Source organism: Trematomus bernacchii, unplaced genomic scaffold, assembly GCF_902827165.1.
Source record: "Trematomus bernacchii unplaced genomic scaffold, fTreBer1.1, whole genome shotgun sequence".
NCBI lineage: Eukaryota > Metazoa > Chordata > Actinopteri > Perciformes > Nototheniidae > Trematomus > Trematomus bernacchii.
In genome coordinates, this window is record NW_022987524.1 from 3,430,806 (window position 1) to 3,454,313 (window position 23,508).

A 23,508-nucleotide genomic window follows, 5' to 3' on the forward strand; every position below is an offset into this window, starting at 1 on the left:
CTGCGGTCTTCAGACTCTGGCCCCCCGCACCAACCTGCGATCCTTCGGGGACAGAGCCTTCAGTATGGCAGCCCCCACTCTCTGGAACGCTCTCCCTGCGGAGATCTGCAAGATCCCCACGCTTGACGCCTTCAAAAGGGCCCTCAAGTCTGCCAAGGTCTTTGGCCCCAAATCTATTTGTTTTGTCTGTCTAACTGTTCGTCTGACTGCCTTTTGTTATGTTTGTTTCTACTCCTGTTCTTTTTAAAGCAACCTTGGGTCTCATGAAAGGCGCTATATAAATCCAAGTTATTAATACATCATTGGAACGGTAAGAATCTCAGCTACAACACTGACTAAAGCCTTCCCATCTCCAGTATGCCTACATGACAAGCATTTTTATAATATACAGTAAACATATCTTTGACTTATTGCAAAATTATAATATGAAATTCACCCCTGCTGTCATTCTGGCTTTGACTGTTCAAATGAGATGTCAACCATCAAAATGGGATAAGGGGTTCCAGAAATATCACTGCAAAACACACCGGCCAATTTTGACCGATAATAGTATGGGAAGGGGGGTATGACCGAACGCAAGAGAAGAGACAATCATCAAGCCAGATACCAAGGTATTTACAACAGGCAACCACTTCAATTACTTTTCCTTTATGTTATTGTTATTTGGTTTTTATTAGTGCTTTTGTCGTTTTGAAGGAAAATAAAATACTGTATTGAGTTGGTTTCTTCTGTTTTGGAAGCCTTGTTTATCTTTTTGGTCTTGTTAGAAATACCCCATGGTAAAACTGTGTTCTAGCAGCAGTTAAAGAAGCTTAGTTTGCTGTCTTAGACTGCCAGATGTATTAAGATGGTTTGTTCACAATTTACACATAAAACCTAAATGTACATCTGTTTATTGTTCTTCTTCCTTTATATTCAAAGCATGTTGATTGTCTATTGGCTATATCTTGACATTATGTTAATTTGATCATACTTGCCATACATTTATTTTAATTGATGCGATTCCTTCAAAGGTTTTGTAATAGACCCCTAGTACTTTTAATTTATAAAGTAATAATACATGTGAATGATTGAGCTCATTAGTGGCCTGACTGGCCCTCCTAATTTGTTCCTTAATGACCCCATGATGTGATTATGTATATCTTAAAACCTTTAACAACTATATTTAGATGTTCACAAATATCTACATTTATGTATAAAATACATGTGTAGCAGTTAGACAAACATAATCAATAGATTATCTCATTAATACCTATTTTATATATTAAAAAAAAGTTTACTAAACCACCGTTTGTTGACAAAATGATTTGGGTTGAAAGTTATACTGTTGTGTCTCAAACGGATAGACTAGGTTATTAATTTATTTGCCTAATAGTTGCTTAAAATGCTACAATAACATTTGCAATTCGTTTTTAATCTGCCATGTACGATCTCAATAATAATAAGTGTCGTCAATTCGCTTTTAATCTGCCATGTACGGTAATGTCTCTCAGCCACCGTAGTGTCGTGTCAGGTGGGCGTGTCGTGTAGTGGGCGTGTCGTGTAGTGTCGTGTACTGGCCGCGGCCGCAGCTAGACCATATTGTGCGGCGCTGCTGTCGGCGGGGGGGAGGCCGGCTGGCTGCGGCCCGTTGTCGGCTCTCAGGTCCCGCTGGACCAGACCCCCCAGGCCTGACATCATCCAGTGTCCCGGGGCTGCTGGGAAGATCGTCCTGACCATGTGATGAGGAGACCACCATAAAGGGGAGGGGCTTACTACATCAATGCTTGATCCGGTTACATTAGCCTACTCTTAAAATAATGACTGGAGATCACCTTTTGAAATGAGAACTAATGTCCTCATTTATCATTACTTTGTAAATCATGAGCACTAGAATATGTGGAGGATCGCTGTTGAACTTTTTAAAACATCAGTTAATCATTAATGATGATAACATGACCTAAGAATCAACATTTCATCAGAAATGTGACTATATAATATAACAATGAGGTTTGAAAGACTCTTGAGAAGATGGACACTCTGTGAATATGTATTTTCATGAATAGTTTGACAAATGAAGTGATGAATAAAACACATTTCTCTATTTTCTTTTATTTGCTGATGTGAAAAAACAATATTGACATTTACCAGTGGTGAAATGTAAAGTAAAGCAAAATAAAGTATTTTTACACGGTAGTATTTTCTACTTTTACTTGAGTGAAATATTTGAGTACTTCCACCATTGAAATGTAGGAAGATGACATGGGAAGGAGCAAAGTGAACGGCTAATTTCAAACAGCACCTGTGCATCTCAGGTGACAGCAGGCTCTACTGAGCATGCTCAGAGACACACAGGTAACCTAAGCTACACACACACACAGTCACACAGTATCTGCTCTGCACTGCAGCAACATGACAGAGCTCCCTGTGGAAGCAGACGGAGAGCTACACATCAGGGCTGTGTATTAATATGTCAGTGGAGCGTACCATGTCATCAGCAGGGGTGGACCTTCTGATCAACAGGTGAGCAGCTTGTTTCAATGATCTGAAACGAATCACTGTTTGTTTAGTTGAAGTGTATGTTCAGAAAGAGGATCAATATCTGTGCATGGCAGGAGAACAGCTCCTCACAACAGCTCTCTGTGTGTTTGTCAATCAGCTGTGAGTATACATAACATATATACAGTATATATATATATATATATATATATATATGTATGTATGTTTGCTCTTCTATTGAAGTATTTGAACCGTCTCATGAAAATATTTAGTCAACGCTGGGAACCACTGAACAGGAAGGTTCAAGGAATTTGATTCACAAATTGAGGTTAAAGTTCCTAATAGGTTCATGACTTGATTTGATATGTATTTTAAATCTAATACCAAAAGAGAAATGTGATGCACTGTGGGCACTGGTAAGGGCCTCTAACGTGCTTCAGTGAAAGACAGGCTGATGAAATGGTGTTGGGTAATCAGTAGTTTATTACCTGACACAAGACATCATGTACCCAGCGTGCCGAGTCATGTAAACCTGGGCAACAGCGTTCATCTGTCCACACGTACCCCCTGATCTCGTCCTCACCCCTGCCCTGTTATTTTGTGTCCTGAACCTAAATTAAGCTGTTGTGTCACAGCATTCAGCATGTGTTACAATGTACCGCCGTGAAGTGTCACAGGTAGGTGGGTCCATTTCCCCCCGTCAGAACCATTTCATTGGTAACAGACATTCAATGGACTGATTATAATCAAAACGTGTGAAAATGTCTAATGCGGCTTTCACACCAGCGCTTTTCCCTTTCTAGCTCCTAGCGAGAGCTTTTCTGGTTCAGCTCCGGTTTCCCTTTTCAGCTCCCGCTCTGTTCACACCGCCCAGAGCTGCCGAGAGATTTTCTCCCACAACAACAACGGGCCAGGGACTGCGTCGGGTCGACGATCGTGTTGCTTTTAATCATACGAAGCCAGATTAAATTAAATAACGACTTCTCCAACCTTATACTTTTCTCCAGAGTGCCGTGGTTCATTGTTTATTAATGTGTTTCAGCGGCATTTACCGACCGCTGCAGTGCTGGCTGCTCTTCCACGGGAGTTTATTCTCCCGTTAGCTCACACGGCTCTAAAGTATTCACTGTCTGACTGTCACACAAGCAGCTGATACATATCCCCAGTTCCCCTTAAGTGAATGTGTGTCAGTCTGAATTGACGCTGTTTGGCATCACAACGCTGTTATGAAAGTTTCTCTGGTATAACATGGGTGATGTTAGCATAGCAACCGAAGCTAAACTGACTACTTGCTAAGCCGTTTTCTCCAGGCACATTTTACCGACGTATTTTTCATTATGATTCTACTTGTGATAGTCGGACATGACAACCTGTACAGCCCATGTATTAATTCCATCCGATAGCTGCTATAATAACAAACAAAACGTCTGCCTGCTCTCCACAATGATCAATAACAGCGAACGGATGGTCAAAGTAAGGTTTCCTGCACGCCTCGACGTAAGCGACGCCGCGTCATAGCTCCAAAGCTCTTGCCTCTGGACCGACAACTTTTTGGAGCTGGAAGTGAACCGCATTCCGGAGCTATGACGCGCCGCCGCTGCGGTGTGAACAGGAAAAACCGGCGCTTTTCAGGCTCTAGCTCCCAGCAGGAGCTGGAAAAGCGCCGGTGTGAAAGGGGCATTAAAGAACCACACAATGATGACAAAGAGGCTAACAAAAAACTGTAACAGCTCACTGTCCGTTAGCAGAAGAGCTTCAGAAACATGAGAGGCCTCACTCTGCTGCAGTGTCTGTCTGTGACCACCAGCCAGCATCTCTGGGGACAACACACACACACACACACACACACACACACACACACACACACACACACACACACACACACACACACACACACACACATACACACACACACACACACACACTACCAGTTTGTTGCAGACACATGTATCACTGTTTGCCTAGCAACTATGAGCAGACAGTGGACCAACACAGCGACGGTCTCAGAGACGCTGCATCAGAGGGTTTCAAAAGCGTTGGTCCGGGGACACTTATGGCGCATTTCCACCATGGCGCGGAGCCGTGTCGTGCCGTGCCCATTTTTGGTTGCGCTTCCACTAGGCCTAGTAACGGCCCGGCCCGGCCCGGGGCCACTTTTTCACCTCTTTTCTGGCCCGACAAAATTGGGGTTCTATCAGGGCCAACAAACAGGGCTGAGTCGGGCTGAGTATGCTAAACTAGAGAGAGGATCGCTGGCAAGGGGGCTACAACTACAACAAGATGGACATATTTGACCGTGATTTAATTGTAATACACGTTTCAAAATGATGCCGAAGTAACAACATACTGATACCGGTTAGTAAAAACCATGAATTAATGCTTTGTCAAGTCTGCAGACAGACGGCAGGCGAAAAACCTTTTAAAATGCGTGTTTTCTAGATGGAGATTGGCTAAGCTAACGCAGTATATGCTCCGACCGTCCACACTCACAACAACGGCCTATACAGACATAAATAAAGCAGCGACTGTATTCGCCATGACACAGGCAGTCTGTGGTTTGTACTTGTTTAACTTGTGTCGAGTTTCTGAACATATATAAGGAGCTGTGAGCTCTGAGTGCTAACAGCTAACGGCTGTGTTGTTTTTCTGGGGTTCTCACTGAAGATGACGTCACGGCTCCGCCTACACTGCGTTACTATAGTAACTACCCCAGTTCCTAAACTGTAATGGAAGCGCAGCATGAAGTGAGCCGGCCCTGTTAAGGCCCAACGCGGCCAAGCAGTACCGAGCGTGGCCGAGGCCGACCGTGTGGTGGAAATGCGCCAATAGAGGTCTCTGTTGGAGCTCCAGAGGGCCAGAGCTAGAAGAGTAAATCAATGTTCTTTTTCTCCAATTTTTCTCCAATCTTTAAAAATAAAATAAACATCCATATGACAGACATCACAATCGTTTTTTTGGGAAGCATCATTTTTTTAAACACAACACATTTTTGCATTGGTATGTTACTTTTGAATAAAAACAACCAAATGGTCAGACACAAAAGCCCTTTAAATATAAATAATTAATAAAAAATAAACCGAATTATTAGTGAATTATTTTTAAAAACAGGTAAAATAACAACAACGACAGACATCATAATGTTTTCATCGCTGTTACTGTTTCCAAAGATCTGATGAGGTGTGTGTTGGTCACACAGATGCTGACAGTGTACAGGTTACAGGTGTATGGAAGAGATGACCCGTCATGTGACCTCTGCTGTAACACAACATGACCAGTGAGTATCTTACCGTTCCAGTGAGTATCAATGATCGATACATGAGCCAATCAAAGGTTCTTTCCCATCCAACCGTATCCTGAACAGCCAAAAACAGAGTCAACCTTTTAAAGTTAGTTTAGTGTTACAAGTATATTATAGATGTGAATTGCAGACTATTTACATAATTTCAGGTTATTGCAAGATCCTGTCTTTAATAGCACGATACCACATTATTCCATCAAAATACAATACACACCAGTTTTATTATGTTATTATTATTGTCATATATTTGTGGGGAAATGTAAATGTGTCTGCAGGGATTTTGCTGATGTTGCTGCTGTCAGTCATCAGAGCCAGGCGTGTCTCGCCTCTCCCATCATGCCCTGCTTCCTGTGTGGTTTGTTCTGAAGATGCACTCATCTGCCACAGACTGGCTCACATTATTGGTAAAACACACACACAAACACACACACACACACACACACACACACACACACACACACACACACACACACACACACACACACACACACACACACACACACACACACACACACACACACACACACAGTTTCACCAGGTAAAACAAGTTTGGTAAGTGATTTATTTAGTTGATTAGACATGATAATAATGTTACTTAACCTTTCTAACACACAATAACTGTACCTTGTGTTTACAGTGCCTGAGGAAATTAAAACTCAGCTGAGAGTAAACATTAATGCTTTTAGTCGTATATGTATAGAACCTCGGGTATTGTCTCTGCTGTGTGACAACAACAGACACTTCCTGACAATCCTGCCACAAAAACAAATAAGACAAATGTACCTGGCTAGATCACAGATCACTGTGTGTGTTCACTGTGTGTTCCCTGGGTGTGTTCACTGTGTGTGTTCACTGTGTGTGTTCACTGTGTGTGTTCACTGTGTGTGTTCAGGCGCTGCCGACACCACCAAGGCTCTGCTGCTGATGGAGGGCTCCATCTCCTCGGTACAGCCTGCCTCTCTGTCTGACCTCAGCAACGTCTCAGTCATAGGTCAGTACTGTACGTTTGTCTGTGAGTGTGTACATGTGTGTGTATATAGTACACAATAGTCATTATATACAGTCTTTAATTAACTATTAGTAGAGAATAACGAGTAATGAATATACTGTATAGGGATCCTATTAATATCTAATAATAATACAAATAATAAAATGCAATAACGTGCTTTAACCAGTAGGTGTCCCTTTCTATCAGCTGTGCACCGTTATGGTGTAAATACAGCCTATCTACCAATTGGATCAAATATAAAAGTCAGCCGAATTAGTGTTGATACTGCAAGGAGACGTATTGTGTGAAAATAAATCTAAGATGTTGTTTAACTGCTGATATATTTATGATCCACGTCACGTTTTCAGTTTTGGCGGCAGTTCTTCCTGTTTTCAGATAATAAACACCATTTCCCAACGTGCATTGCGGCTAAACCGTCCAATCACCGAGCTGAGGATCTTGCATACGTCTGTTTCCGGTGTTTATGACGATGTGAGATGTGAGATGTGAGACTGGGTTGGAGAATTGCACAGGGGAAAATAACGTATCTATGCCGCGGATTTTGTTAAACTAATACGTTTGCGCTGTGGACTAACACTATAAATTGACGGTGAAGGGGGGAGCAATAAAGATAACACCATTAAACAGTTACACAACATAACAGACATAATATCGATAGCAGCGTCCCTAGCAACCACAATTTCCTGAAGTAATCTTCGTAATAACTAGCAAACTAAAGATCATGTACATCCACTGCACACATAATCTGAAATAACAACTCATATTTCTCGCATCAAATGACATCAAAACGCATTTTAATGGCCAAACTAACCTTAAAATAGGCATTTTCTACCGAGAATAAAACGAAGGTCGGCCATGTTTTTTTATTTCTGCGGAGAGAAAGTTGAAGATCACGTGACATAGACGCCAGCCATTGGAAATGAATGGTGAATAAAAACGTAGGGATCCTACAATTTCAGAGGCGTTTTTGTAGAAATACTACGTCCCAAGTTGTGGACCAACGTAGTTATTACACGTTTAGATGTGAGACTGGGTTGGCATATCTCTGTGTGTCCTTCAGGTCTGAGTCATAACCGTATCTCAGTTCTGGGGGAGCAGTCCTTCAGGAACCTGCCTCTGCTACACACCTTACTGCTGGACCACAACCTGCTCACCAGCCAGGCCCTACAGGGGGGGGCTCTGACCAATCTAACCCGACTAGAGGTCCTCGCCCTGGGCCACAACCTCATCAGCATGGTGGGTATCACTTCAGGGAAATAATTAACTGGGAGTATATCAGAAGCTCTGTTCAGCTAGTGGTTGTATGATTTTAAGCGTTCAGGTGATCCAGTGGATGAGAAGTTATTATTTTACCAAGGTCAGAATGTGACATTATATGTTGGTGTAAAGCTCCACGCTGGCTGGTTTAGAGGAAGCAGGGCCCTGAGGAGCCTGAAGCTGGAGGGAAACCTGCTCACCAGTTTGGACTCTGGATCATTTCCTCTGAATGACCTCCAAGATCTGGAGAGTCTGGATGTGTCAGATAACTTGATACATCATCTGCATCGAGAGAGGTTAGTAAATGTTTCTTTCTGCCGTTTTACATGCTATTGTAGGGCACACTGTATCATATAACACACTATACTGTATGTCCTCTCCTGATCGCAGCTTTGGTGGGTTGGGGAGCCTGCAGAATCTGGATCTGTCCAGAAACCGTCTGAGTTCCGCTCCTGCTGAGGCGTTTTCCTACCTCAGCTGGCTGACCAACCTCAACCTGGACCTGAACACCTGGAACTGCTCCTGTCAGCTGCTGGAGCTGGCTGCCTTCCTGTCCACCTTCATACAACAACCTGACAAGGTGCCTCCTCTTCATCACTTACACATGTATAATGCTGCTTCTCCTGTTTTATCAAATACAACATTAAAATAAATGAAATAAGGAAAATAAATGTTGTTAAAGCAAATATTACTGTATGCCTTGGGTGGAAAAAAACATGCAATTATATTAAAGGTGCATTATGTTGGATAAAAACTTAAACAGATTCTGATTCTGGAGGATTTCGATTTTGAATCGAGCAATCATTTCCTTGTAGTCAAAGTCAACTTTATGGTAAATTCCTCTATTTGTGTGACACAGACAGGGGGATTGAAATTCAGTTTCTCACCATCCCAGAGAATAAAAATATATAAAAAGAAATAAATACATATGTACTGTATATACATACATACACGCCTTACACCACTTATATATATATATACAAATACATAGACACAAATATACATATACACACATTTAGCGGTAGAAATCAAAAATCAAATAAACAGTTAATATACAAAAAATAATGGTCAAGGGTCTGAGTCTAGTTTAGTGGGCTATACTGCTAAACTGATTAATTTAAAAATATGATATAATATTTCTACAGTACAAATATATACAGTATTGCAAAACTGTCAAAAGCAGCGTGGGAGAAAAAGTGTCTGCAGCATACTGGTTCAGTTTATTTCAAGGATCTGTCTTTAAATGATAAGTAGAACACTGGTTGGCTTTACCCTGACATCTCCCCTCCCACCTGCGGCTCTCAGACCCTCTATAATGGCCGTCGGATGGTGTGTGTGAGCGCTGACAACCCGGCAGTGACCACAGTGCTGGAGCTGACTGAAGCCAACTGCGTGCCGTCCAATCAGAACATCACCGTGCAGGTGGAGGCGCGAGGCAGCGTCACACCTCGACTGTATGCCCGAGACCTGGCCATCACTGCAGTCCTCTGCTTCACTGGTACCACTGAGACCACATATCACTCACTATTTCATCAGAGAAAGTTAAAGATCATTAGATTCACAACAAAGACAAGTGTTTCTTCAGCTCAAAGAAACAGATGCAACAAATATAAAAAGTAAAAAAAAGTTGTACTTTATGTTTTGAGGATTTGGCAACTGCACCACTATACACCAGAGTTACATACAGCAGCCTGTATAGTACAATACACACAGTCGACGTCCTCAGTTCCAATGGGTTAAAATAACGGACACAATTTCATCTGCTCAATGTGAGATCAGTGGATACCATTGATACTGTGTTATAATAATTCATAAACATTCAGTCAGTTGTGACTTGCCACTTACTTACTACTTAACAGATAGTTTGTTTAGTTTGACCTCATTTCATTGACATGATTTTATATGTGCGAAACATGATTCATATACATGTACATATATACAATCAATAATATAATGATTGTAATATATTAAGATACAAAATTATAACAAATCCCCCCTAATAACCTTTTTTTCAATCAAAGTTTATTATTTTTATTTTCTGCTAATGGGAAGCGTCTCCATTGAACCACGCAACGCTGCCGTGTGGACGTACCGTTAAGTTGCTAGTTGTTATGTATAACTGTTACATTGCTTTTTTGGTAGCAACACGGCTCTGCAAAGCCTAACTTTACATGGGAAGTAAACACAGTCACAACAGAAGAGAAGCATGCTGAGCTAGCTTACCTGCTAACCACAAACTAGCTTGCTATCTTGCTAGTTTTGCCCCTTTTGGAATCAATTACTTGATATTTAAGAGAATGACTACTCACTGTTCAAATTGCATTCATATGATATCATTTTGATGATGATATCTTAACAAATGCTGCTCTTACAAGACATCTTCAGAACTCAGTGGCCTGGATATGATCTCAATCAATGTGTTATGTAAAACATGCTTAACAGCAGCATTATGTAGAATGTGTGAAGATGAATATGAATACTTGTTAACATTTAACAAACTATGAATGTGTCATACCCACTTAACGGGAAGAAACTCAGCTATCAGACAATATTAACCATTTTTAGCTAAACAAAACACAAGGGTAATAACAAAGGCTCTGAATTAGCCCTGAGCAAAAAAATGCTGACGCACTTAGCACAGAACTCATGGTAAAATACCCTTATTACTTATCGGATCTGCACAAACAAGATATCGATTAGCAAGCTGAGATTCCACATATTCCAGAAATATAAGTATCATCACTGAGCGATCAGAACTCGCGACAGGGGAAGAAAACCCAGAGATCACACAACGTAGCTTTACGGAGCAAACACGGGACATTGTCTTACCTTTTGCTGTTTCTGATCAAAGGTTGTGTTCAATGGCATTAAAATGATAAAAACGCTGCTGAAGGTTAATCCATAGGTTAATCCAATGTGTCTGAAATGATTACTGATAATCCATCTTGATATTTATGTCAATAATGGAGTTTTCATATATAGCCAACCCAGTCTCACGGCATTTCGTGTTATTAGTCACGAAATTAATTTAATCTATTGATTCGTGTTCACCAACACGATTTTCACATTTTTTTCGTGTCACACAGAACGATTTTAAATGCAATGTATTTCTATTGGTAGTATGTTTCGTGCCTGCAACACGTCTTTTTGTCCGGTCGGGTCTTGGAAGACCAGAAGCTGTGTGGTTCATAAAAACATGTTCTTACTCAATATCTTACCCTAAGCCTAACCCTATCTCTTTTATTTTAAATTGTATAATGTCTGAGTTTTTTTGCCGTCAGTGAGGAAAAGAAATGGGGCTCAGAGCCTCAGAATACTGAAATCTGTATTTTATGTCATCTTTTTTTCCTTCTAATTTGTTATTATTTGGTGCAGGCACGAAACATACTACCAATATAAATACATTGCTTCTAAAATCGTTCTGTGTCAGAATACTTAAATCTGTATTTTTTTAAATGTCTTTTTCCTTCTAATTTGTTATTATTTACATTGCTTTTAAAATCGTTCTGTGTGACACGAAAAAAATGGCGAAATCGTGTTGGTGAACACGAATCAATAGATTAATTTCGTGACTATAACACGAAATGCCGTGAGACTGTGTTGATATAGCTGCTATGATAGCTACCAGAGTGTATGACAGCTTCCGGTTTTGGGCATTCTGGCTACGCATCACTCATTCACCAATGGGTAATGTTTAGATGGATTTTAGGAACTTCCCCTCGATTCTATTGGCTCTAACGGTTAAAAAGAGGTTTCAATCGTCAAAATCGAACAAGGGGGGCCAGAGATATGGAAAATGCACCCAAATGACCCCAGAAGTGTTTGTTTGTTTGTGTTTGCGCGTTCACACCAAGTACTTTGCCGTATTTAGTGCCGGCACTCAGAGCCCCGGTACTTATTACCGCAGGGCATTTAGTACAGATTGCGCTCACACCGGAGTACTTTTCCCTGAGAGAAGATTACGCAAATGAGCCGCTGACGCCACTTCGTCTTCTTCTGCTTTGGGTTTACTGGCAGGCCGCAAACAACTTCACGGCGTATACTGCCACCCAGAGTCCCCGGCCGGAAGTCCCCGGAGTTGGGGACTGGCTTCAGTAGAAGCTGCTGGGACTCCCAGCAGCTTCTACTGAAGCCTTCCGAGTAAATCGCCAGAACGCCGACACCTCCTCATCTCCACCGCTCCCATGTTTTATTTTGTGTTGCCATAAGTTAGTCTCTCTGCGTTTGTGCGCTGGGCGAATGCTAATGCTAATAATGCTAATGCGAGGATAATAAAATGGCGGCTCTACAAAACATTTCAGAGTTGTACGGGGCGTGGTTTGCAATTCGCCCAGCCAATCAGAACTGGGGCACTTTTTTCCCCCAGGAAAGTACCATCTCTCAGCAGGCACTACAAATGGGGGTAAAAGTTCCCGAGATTAAGTGCTCTTTTTGGTGTGAACGCGACATAAGGGCTACTAACGGAACTAAACGCGAAAAGTACGGTGAAAAGTACTCCGGTGTGAACGCGGCTAATGTCACTTGTTTTGCATCAATCTTTTTTTACTATGTTCAATCTGAATTTACTTTAAAATAAAAAAAATGCTATATTGATTCTGACTCTTGACTTTGAGAAAAAAGATGATTAATTTACCCCTTTTAGAAGTGAAGATATAGTCATTTGTTCTGGGAATGTCATTTTCGAGCCTGAGGCCTGAAAAACAGGTTTGGGGCGCAACTGGTTAAAGACTTCCCTGTTTATAATCCTACCTGTTCTGTTTTGCAGGTGGAGTTGGCTTGACCCTGCTGGTAGTCCTGATCTGCTATCAAGTGTCTCAGAGGAAGAAATTGAAAGAAAGTCAAAGACAGAAAGAAGAGCGAAGCAACTCAGTGGTGAATCACCGTGAGAATCACCTAGATGTTAGTGAAAACAAGAGGGAACTCTTCCTGCAGGCACAAAGAGGACAGCCCTGGGACCGGAAGGCCATGACGGTGGATTCAAGGACAGATGGCCATGGTGGCCAGTTTAGGTCCAGAGCTGATGAGAACGGACATGTTTTGTGCCTGGACTGCAGCACCAAAGGTCCGAGAGGGATGGGTCAGAACCCATTGAGAGCCCGGTTGAACAGCAGGATCAACACAGGGATGGAGACAGAGGAGGAGGGACACATTAGGAGAATGAGGATACTGACAGAGGAAGACAGGAGGAGGCTTGAGACTCAGCAGGGAATATTAAGCAAGGACAAGCTTCCCCCCCGTGGCAACACCAACCATTCCTTTGTTCCAGAGAAACAAGCCTTTAGTCAGAGACCCGAGGCCCTGGCTGTTTATAGGATAAACAGAGAAATGGCAGAAAGCTACAGGACTGACATGGAGGGTAAGAGCAGAGGACCTGAGGCTGTCCCCTGCGAGAGCTGCCACCGGAGGCACAGAGCACCGGAGCAGAACCTGAGACATGGAAGGACTCCCCCCAGCATGAGAGACTCTGCTCCGTCTGACGGCTTACCTTCTCAGTACAGACAGATCGACAGGGGTCGGAATAATCACCACCACCAGTTTGACAGGATGAAGAACACAGAGTTGAGAAGAGAAGCAAGAAATGTAACGTTTGACCTGCAGAGTTCCAGAGGCCGAGAGCAAGGAAGCGAACACAACAGGGAGGAAGATGAGAGGGGATCCAGAGACAAAGAGAGAAGAAGACACAAATCAAGTCGCTCACTGAAGGTTAAACTAAACTTGAACCCGCTACGGAAAAGCAAAGTCCATCCGAAGAGGAAGACTGAGCAGGGCCACTCAGAGAGAAGCAGCTCAAAGAAGAGTAAAGATAAAGGGCAGGATCGAAAAGAAAGAGGAGAGGAGAGGGAAGGGAAAGGAAGGTCCGGGAAGACAAAGGGTAGCAGTGAGAAAATGAAGAAATCCTCCAAGGCAAAAGGATTGACAGAGGACGGAGAGGAAGAGGAAGCAAGAGAAGAAGGACAGAAAAGCACAGAGACAAAAGGTGGGGAGCAGAGAACAGAAGGAGACCGGGACGAGAACACACACTTGGAGAACACCCAACCTGGAGTCAGCCCCAGAGCTGCTGAACAATCAGCCACTGGACCGGGACACAGCACACAGGGGGGCAGTGTTCAGGGAGCTGGACTGGTTCTGGGTGCTCAGCCTTCCTTCCAGCAACCCTTATCCCTCTCTGCCCCTGACAGGGATCGCACTACCAACCTCTCCCTGCTCGGTACAGCTGGCTCAAACCTGACTGGCAGCAGCCTCTCTCAGCAAGCTGGGAGTATATTACTCAACACCCCCGCCCCAGGACCTAATCCACACTTCCCAGGTGGCCCAGGTCCTTCTATTGCTACTAGCATAGCCATCAATGGTGCCTCGGACAGCTTTAGCAGAGCAGTCAGGGTCGGCCTCATGGCTCCTGCTGCCTCTCTTTTAGCTAACACTGTACCTGCTAACCCTTTGCTAGCAACACATATATCCCCTCTTCATCCCTCCCAGTCTGCAGGACTAGCCTCAAATTTAGCAGCAAACCCACCCGGTAATCCTGCACCTGTGCCCTCACAGAACATGCTTCTCCCTGAAGATTCTTCTCTTGTAGTAAGCCTGAAGTCTGATCCAGGCCAAGGACCAGGCTCTCAGACTGGGGAAGGAGACCACCAGGGCCTCACAAAGGCTCCTCCAATCATGGATGGTTTGTCCACAGACACTACCCCTGCACCAGTGACCACTGTGGAGAATCTGTCAGACACTGAAGGTCAGACAGGAAGCGGACCCAGTGGCTCTACAGTCCATATATCAGCTGGGGGAGGGGCTCCAGGCCTGTTGGGAGGCAGCGTGCAGGCAGCAGATGTGTCAGGTGTTTCTGCAGCTCAGAGCGGATCCTCCACAGCCGAGGCACTGCTGCAGCAGGAGTACCTCTCAGAGGAGGGGGGAGCCTCCCCCAGGAGGAAGCTGAGGCTGGTTCTTCCTGAGAAGACTACCAGCCGACCACCCACCGCACTGGAGAGAAAAATACGCTAGCAGCTCAACCCGTGTTTAATGGCTGAATCGTATAAAAAGCACTTCCTCATTAAACATGGTTTACACCGGATGCAGAGACTATGTTCTTCATGGTATGAACTGCTGCTGGAAATTCTTTTTTTGTAATTTTTTGGTGTTAAACTGATTTTTGGTGTAGTTTATTTTTATAATTACATATTTCAACACAAAGTAAAAATGATTTGTGTTATTTTTTTGTTTAAAGTTGATTGTTGGCCTTCGTGTGAGAAAACCATACATGATGGTCATAAGCAGATGGTTGCTCAGTTGACTAAGAATAATGTGCACTTAAAGCACTTCTACATTAACTAAAATTGAAGTTTCATTTGAGTAAAAATCCTTGCTGTTATTTTTACGCTCCAACGGTCATTTTTTATCTAGAAACAGACTTTGACATACTTTCAATCCTGCCACATGATCTTCATCCCTATGAGTTTTCTTAACAAAATGTTAACTCTCAGAGCAACATGATATAAGGTCTTGTATTTTTCACTTATAGACAGACCCCTGTCATTATTTCAGACATTATTATGTGATTACATTGATGTTATTTTTACATTGCTTGTGATCTTTTCTAACCCAGCAAAACAACAGAAAGCTGGCAGGCCGGCTAACGGAGGTAGCGGTAGATTAGCGTACAGCAGCTATTGGTAAAGTAGCAGTTAGCGGTTAGCCTTTCGTTAGCAACTTGCTGAGAGTTGAGGCAGAGCAGCCGGAGGACAAAAGAGGAAAGCCAGAAAACATTTCTTCCTAAAATATGAACCGGTTTCAACAAAACAAACTTGTAAAGCACTGCAAAGCTTTAGCGTTATGCACTTCCCCTCAGAGACTGTACGACCCGCTCACTAACGTCACAGCGGGGAACAACCGGTAATCATGGCAGAGAGTGGGACCAAAAGAGGCATCATCCTCCTGGTTATCAGTGTAGCATCAAAGTGGTTTTGGAGATGTTTAAGGTAAAATGGTAACACAAGTTCCTCCATTTGCTGACGAAGATCATGTGATATAGTTGAGAACTCTAGAACTACTCAATAGATCTGGACATGAGGCTGATCTGTCGACTGAGAGAGACAGAGAGAGAGAGAGCGAGAGAGAGAGAGAGACTACAGTGAAATACTTCACTCTTTATCTGTAATCTTATTTAAATGTTCTTTGTGTATGTTTCATTTTAAAATGATGACTTTTCTCCAGCAGTTAGCCTTTAGTACCAGCAGTGTATTCAGATAGCCTACTTCACTTCAGTAAAAGTACCATTACATTATTGTCAAAATACTTCACTTCAAGTTAAAGTCCTGCATTCAAAATCTTACTTAAGTAAAAGTACACAAGTATTATCATCGAAATAAACTTAAAGTATAAAAAGTAAAAGTTGACATTCTGCAGAAAAATTGCCTTTAAGTGGGCTTATACTGTAATTATATTTACATCTGACATTTGTAGATAATATAGTTACATCAAGTAGCATTTTACTGTTGTAGACAAACAAAGATCTGATTGACTTTATTTTTTTAAATAATGTGACTCTTTTGTGACTCAGGGTGCATTCACACCTAATAGTCCGTTTCTCTGGTGCGTACCAGACCACAGTTTGTTACATTGTTTCATTTTTCAGAAGGTTCGGTTTGCGTTCACACAGGCAAAACTCAAACGGACTATAAACTTTAAACACAAATCATGTGCAGTCCCCTTGAATCGAACCTTGGTGCGTTTAGCCGCTTGGTGCGGTTCATTTGGGTCGGTGTGAACACAGTCTGAGACCTCTTAAGTGAACTAAACAACCGGACTCTGGTCCGCTAAAATAGGTGGTCTCGGAGCGCTTGCTAGTGAACTCTGGAGCGGTTAATCGCTGATGTGAACGCAGTCCGCACCAAAACATAGGAAGCGTAGTATTTACGTGTCACAAGAACGTGGATGTCTTCAAAAATCTTTAGTGAAAGAGTCTTTCAAGACATCCGCGGTTGTTTAGTTAAAGAGTGAAGCAGAATTAAGTGTTGAACTCAGGGTCGGCTCTAGAACAAATCGAATGGGGGGGCAATCATTTACCACGGGGGGGCACACACTGCCGTCAACAACCAACACACAAACACCAACGCAACTTCAATTTAAAAAAAAACATGCTGTAAAGTCTCTTGTTTTCACACACATGGGTGTAGTGCTATTTTATAGCGCACCTATGACTTGTGCATACACGCACGGTTGTGGCACTGTTAACATTCAGGTAAATATGTTACCAATTTGTGTTATTTGTTGTGCATGACTGGAAGCCAATAGCGTAACAGGTTAAAGGTCAATGATGGGTATAAATAAAGCCACGCCTCCAATGGGAGGGCCCGTTGAATGAAATGCCACTGTCTCTGATGTTTCGTTACTCCTCCGCTTATTTGGATGCTAAACAGCAATGAAGTTATGCTTACTCTGCTAACAGGTTATGGGCCCAGAGACACCCAAATAAGTATTTCCGGCGTTTGTCCACCGATGGAAAGTCGCAACGTAGCACGTGTGGTGGATTAGCAAGCTAAGCTAACGCCATGAGCAGGTTGGGCGCAGGTTCCAGTACCCGCTGGTCTCGGTTAGTGTTTGACGGGGATGAAAAGAAGTATGAACTGTGGGAGACGAAATTCTTGGGCCATCTTCGCTTACAGGGACTGAAGAATACTATTTTAAGGAGTCCTACGGACATAATTGAGGAAGATGAAGAGGCGGACGATGAAAGGAAAAATGAAGAGGCTTATGCAGAGCTTATCCAATTTCTTGATGACAAAAGTTTGTCCCTTGTAATGAGGGAGGCGGCGGATAATGGTCGGCAGGCATTGAAGATTTTAAGAGACTATTATGCAGGCACAGGTAAACCACGTATTATCAGCCTATATACTGAACTGACATCACTCCTAAAGTCAAGCAGTGAAAGTGTGACGGAGTATATAATACGTGCAGAGACCGCCATCACCGCTTTGAGAAACGCGGAGGAGAAATTAAGTGATGGGCTTCTTGTAGCAATGGTTTTGAAGGGACTGCCAGAATCATTTAAACCATTCGCCATACACATCACGCAAATTGACCGGATAATAAGTTTTGCTGAATTTAAGACTAAGCTCCGCAGCTATGAGGATACTGAGCGAATGCGCACACCGCCACCAGAGGACAACGTCATGAGGGCGCGGGAACAGTTGAGAGCGAGACGACCCTCTGTACCAAGAGCATGGGATAAAGGAACCAAGTGTGCAGACATTGTTTGTTATAGATGCGGCCTGATTGGACACAAGGCCGGAACGTGCCAACGTAAGCTGTGGTGCAGTCATTGTAAGAGCAACACGCATCGGGATGCAGCCTGCAGGCGGAAGCAGCGACGGGAGGACGACGCGCGGAAAGCTTCGGATGAAACGACTGGCGAGGAGTATGCTTTCCGAGTCAACGACGTGGACAACAAGGTCCAGCCAGGACGCAGCATCACCGAGAGAGGACTGATGGTGGACACAGGGGCGACTTCACATATCGTCACGGATGTAAAAAAGTTCAAGAGGTTTGATGACGACTTCCAGGCTGAGTCCCACTGTGTGGAATTAGCTGATGGTACCAGGTGCAATGGTGTAGCAGAAGGAAGAGGGGACGCTGTTATTATTATGGTGGACAGCATGGGGAAAAGACACAAAACAACTCTGAAGAAGGCGTTGTACATCCCATCGTACCCCCAAGACATTTTTTCTGTGAAAGCAGCTACAACCAAAGGAGCAACGGTAACCTTCAAGCAGGGCAAAGACGTCCTGCAACACAAAGACGGTACAACATTTCACATTTATGAATTGACTTTATTTCTTGAACACAGTAAATGATGAATGTGATGACCAATGCAACAGGTGTTATGATTTACAGACATGGCATGAGATCCTGGGACACTGTAATTATGATGATATTCAGAAGTTACAGAATGTTGTTAATGGCATGTCAGTTAAGGGTAAGGTAAACAAACCTCCACATTGTGATGTATGCACTAAAGGGAAGTTTACCCAAACCAGGAACAGGGAGCCTGATGTAAGAGCCAAAGCAGCTCTAGAGTTGGTGCACACAGATATAGCAGGACCAATAGATCCGCAATCCAGAGAAGGCTTTAAGTATGCTTTATCATTCACAGATGATTACTCCAGTGCAGTGTTTGTGTATTTCCTTAAAAACAAAAGTGACACAGTGCAAGCAACAGAGAGATTTCTGGCCGATACTGCCCCATACGGGAAAGTAAAATGTATCAGGTCAGACAATGGCACAGAGTTCACAGGGAAACATTACCAAGCATTACTATGCAGTAATAGGATTAGACATGAAAAGTCAGCACCGTATTCCCCACATCAAAATGGCACTGCTGAAAGGAATTGGCGCACACTTTTTGACATGGCCAGGTGCATGCTTATAGAAAATGAGATGCCAAAAAGTATGTGGACCTATGCAGTACAGACAGCAGCTGTAGTAAGGAATAGATGCTTTAACAACCGCACAAAACAGACACCTTACTTTATGCTGACAGGTAGACGGCCTAACCTTTCCAGAATGCACAAGTTTGGGTCAGTGTGCTATGCCTATAAGCAAGACAAAAAGAAACTGGACTCAAGGTGTGAAGAGGGAATTTTTGTTGGATATGACAAAAATAGTCCAGCCTACATGGTATATTTCCCTCACAGTGGAAAAGTGCAAAAATCTAGACTTGTGAAGTTTGTGACCAAGACCAATTCAGAAAGAGAAACACAAACAGAAACCGTCTCTGATGATGATTTTGAGGTACAGAACAAATCTGGCAAAAACAAACGTGATACTAACGTAAGTCCAGTATCTATACCTGTTGTAACAGAGACAGAAGACAAGAGTGAGCTTAGGCGTTATCCTTCAAGAGTGAGGAAGAAGCCAGCTTACTTATGTGACAGTGTATGTGGTAAGGAGAGTGAGGATCAGCTACTGACAAATATTGGCTATTGTTACAGATTAATGTGCAATATCCCTTTAACATTTAGGGAGGCTGTAACTTCATCTGAGTCAAAACAATGGGTTATTGCAATGGATGAAGAAATGCAATCACTAAAAGAGAATGACACATTTATCCTGACCAACTTACCTCAAGATGAGAAAGCAGTGGGGGGTAAATGGGTGTACGATATCAAAACCAATGTTGATGGATCCGAAAGATACAAGGCACGATATGTAGCCAAGGGATACAGTCAGAAGAGGGGTGAAAACTATGATGAGACATTTTCACCTACCGCTAACCTCACCAGTATCAGAGTGTTAATGCAAAAAGCAGCACAGGAAAATCTGATTTTACACCAAATGGATGTTAAAACTGCTTACCTACATGCACCAATGGACTGTGAGATATACATGGACCAGCCAGAGGGTTTTGAGGTCAAATCTAGTAAAGGTGAAAAGTTGGTGTACAAGCTAGAAAAGTCATTATATGGGCTTAAACAGTCAGGCAGAAATTGGAACAAAATGCTACATGAGTATCTGAGTGAAAATGAGTTCCTACAGAACCCTGCTGACCATTGTGTTTACACAAAAGAAACTGAAAACTGGAAAGTGATAATGATAATATGGGTTGATGATATAATCATTGCAGCTAGTGATAACAATGCATTGAAAGTTGTTAAAGAGATGCTCACAGCTAAATTCAGGATGAAGGACTTGGGCTGCTGATCTAACCGACAGACGTAGTATGTCAGGTTATTGTGTTAGCCTTAATGAGAGCGGGCCACTGGTTTCATGGAAAACCAAAAAGCAGCCAACTGTTGCTTTATCAACTTGTGAAGCCGAGTATATGGCTTTAGCAGCTACTATGCAGGAGTGTATGTACTTAATACAACTACTAAAGGGCATTGACAAATGTGAATATACACTACCTACGATTTACGAAGACAACCAGGGCACAATAGCGTTGGCAAAGAATCCTGTTAACAGACAGAGATGCAAGCATATTGACATTAAGTATCATTTTCTGAGGTCAACTGTGGAAGGGGGAAAAACAAATCTGATTTATTGTCCAACAGACCAGATGGTGGCAGATGTTATGACAAAACCTGCACCAAAGTTTAAGTTGATTAAGTTTGCAAAGTTTATGTTTGGTGAGTAACAATTTCTGTAAGGTAGAGAACCTTATAATGTTTTTATTTGTTAAAAGACCACAAATGTGTTATCAAGTGGGGGTGTTAACATTCAGGTAAATATGTTACCAATTTGTGTTATTTGTTGTGCATGACTGGAAGCCAATAGCGTAACAGGTTAAAGGTCAATGATGGGTATAAATAAAGCCACGCCTCCAATGGGAGGGCCCGTTGAATGAAATGCCACTGTCTCTGATGTTTCGTTACTCCTCCGCTTATTTGGATGCTAAACAGCAATGAAGTTATGCTTACTCTGCTAACAGGCACGACCACCAAAACAGAAACATATGGACATACTGTAGACCACCATATAAAAAGTGCAAATGTAATTAGTATCCTATCCATGTGAACAAGTTTTAGGTGGGGGGTGGACCTAATCTCCTCTAGGAGGGTCTGGGGGCATGCTCCCCCGGGAAGATTTTTTTTTTAATATTGAAGTTAAATGCATCAATCTGGTGCACGAAAGCGAAATTAAGAGATCTATGGATACATCTCTCAACACCCATATGAAACAGATCTGTAAACAGATGTACTTTTTCTTTATGGATATTTTATTAATCACTCCCCTTTTAAACTGTATTCTTGTGTTACTGTCCTATAGTATTTCATACCTGTTTTTCATTTATTCTCTTATTTTTTAATAACTATAATGATCATATAAAGGTGTTCCTCGCAAATACTTGTTTACATAAATGGTGACCAAACCGTTTGAGACCCACTGAGATAACTTAGACTAAAGTGAACTATCTAAACACTGAGAGAGTCCTTTACCTCACTGAGCTGACGTTATAAGATCCTCTCAGTCTGACAGGAGAGGACTCTCCTCCACCTTGGTGTAGAAACAGCTCTTTATATCCGTTAGCATAGCTAGCTAACCAGATGCTAACAACAACATTCCACGTTACCGCTCGCGCATTCACAAAATGCGCTCGTGCCACACACACACAGAGCCGAGCTTGAATGAAACACAGAGACCCAGAAGTACTTTTTCTGTACTGTATCATATTATTTTCGATGGCTTTACTGTATAATCAGTATAACAGATGGGCAGATCGCCACTGGGCTTTCATCTAAACACACAGCCACGTAATGATAACAAAACAAAGGTCGGGGGTCATTGGTCAAGCAACACACCAATCAGAGAGCAGCAGTGAGCACACCTCAGGCTGTGTTTTATATTTGTATTCTTTATTTCTGATTTATTTCACACAAAAAACTTTTAGTGGAAACGTTTTCACTTATATGATTAACAAAAAAAAAAACGGCAAAGTGGCAGGGCTTGCCCGCCCTGCGTTGGGGGGGCACAGTGACTCATTTGGGGGGGCATGGCCCGCGAATGACCCCCCATGATGCCGACCCTGGTTGAACAGTGTCGTGTAAAGTAAAAATGCTCCGTCAACTACATAAAATTAAGAACACCTGTCGTCGGTGAAACGTCCCTCCTTACTGCAGAACGTCTCTCATTATATGTGTTATAATGTTTTTTTACGGACGTTGTCTGATTATATAATCATTTGCGCGGGCCGCTAGTGTCTGTTGATCTCCAGATTAACAGCAGCATGAGGATAACCTGCCGAAAGTGCCGATGCTCCATGGCGGAGGCTCCGATAGAAATTGCCGGGATTTGCGTTTTTACCCCCTTAATGTCTGACCAATGGTTGAACAGCATTTCCGTGCACATGACTTGTGTTTAAAGTTTATAGTCCGTTTGAGTTTTGCCCGTGTGAACGCAAACCGAACCTTCTGAAAAATGAAACAATGCAACAAACTGTGGTCTGGTGCGCACCAGAGAAGCGGACTATTAGGTGTGAATGCACCCACCAGTTTGATTTTTAGAGAAGCTTTTTTCTTAAAAGTATAAAGCTGTTTAATAAATGAAGTGCAGTCAAATTACATTATTTCCCTTTTAAATTAAGTGGAGTAGAAGTATTTAGTTCCATAAAATGGAAATAAGTGAAGTACAAGTATGTCAAAATTGTACTTACATATAGTACTTGAGTAAATGTCCGATTAGTACAATATATAATAATATATATAGTTATAAAGTGCTGAAAGGAAACCAGCAGTGGGATACAGGTGCATTCGGGCGTCAGTGATAAGCCGGCTCATGAACCTGAACGTGACAAACGGTAACAGAGGTGACTCTGACCTCAGGGCGACTGCAGATGGTTGCCGGGGCGTTGCCGTGGAGTTGCCGTGGCGCTGCCTAGCGTTGATGTGTCACTGCGGGTTGAGTTTCACTTCTGGCATTAGGACAGCTTTTAGCAGTGTCTTGGGTTTCACTGGTCACACTGGCAACCTCTAAGTGC

General features: G+C 42.6%; 1 protein-coding gene and 1 long non-coding RNA gene across 3 annotated transcripts; both read left to right on the forward strand.

Annotated features, from left to right (window-relative positions):
• The first annotated feature begins 2,390 nt into the window (after positions 1 to 2,390).
• lrrc53 (leucine rich repeat containing 53) lies at positions 2,391 to 16,819 on the forward strand. Of its 2 annotated transcripts, none has more exons than XM_034118433.1 (9): positions 2,391 to 2,502; positions 5,646 to 5,752; positions 6,052 to 6,180; positions 6,669 to 6,767; positions 7,846 to 8,021; positions 8,175 to 8,338; positions 8,433 to 8,622; positions 9,348 to 9,540; positions 12,808 to 16,819. In XM_034118433.1, the coding sequence occupies exons 2-9, from the start codon at positions 5,746 to 5,748 to the stop codon at positions 15,039 to 15,041; spliced, it is 3,192 nt and encodes a 1,063-aa protein (XP_033974324.1). In that variant the 5' UTR covers positions 2,391 to 2,502; positions 5,646 to 5,745; the 3' UTR covers positions 15,042 to 16,819. The 2 variants fall into 2 exon arrangements, with proteins under 2 accessions (XP_033974324.1, XP_033974315.1); XM_034118424.1 differs by having other exon boundaries at positions 5,675 to 5,752.
• A 99-nt stretch (positions 16,820 to 16,918) lies between these two features.
• On the forward strand, positions 16,919 to 21,382 carry LOC117472983. The gene is made up of 2 exons (XR_004554975.1): positions 16,919 to 17,277; positions 21,256 to 21,382. It is a non-coding gene; the product is annotated as an uncharacterized LOC117472983 (long non-coding RNA).
• The last annotated feature ends 2,126 nt before the right edge of the window (positions 21,383 to 23,508 follow it).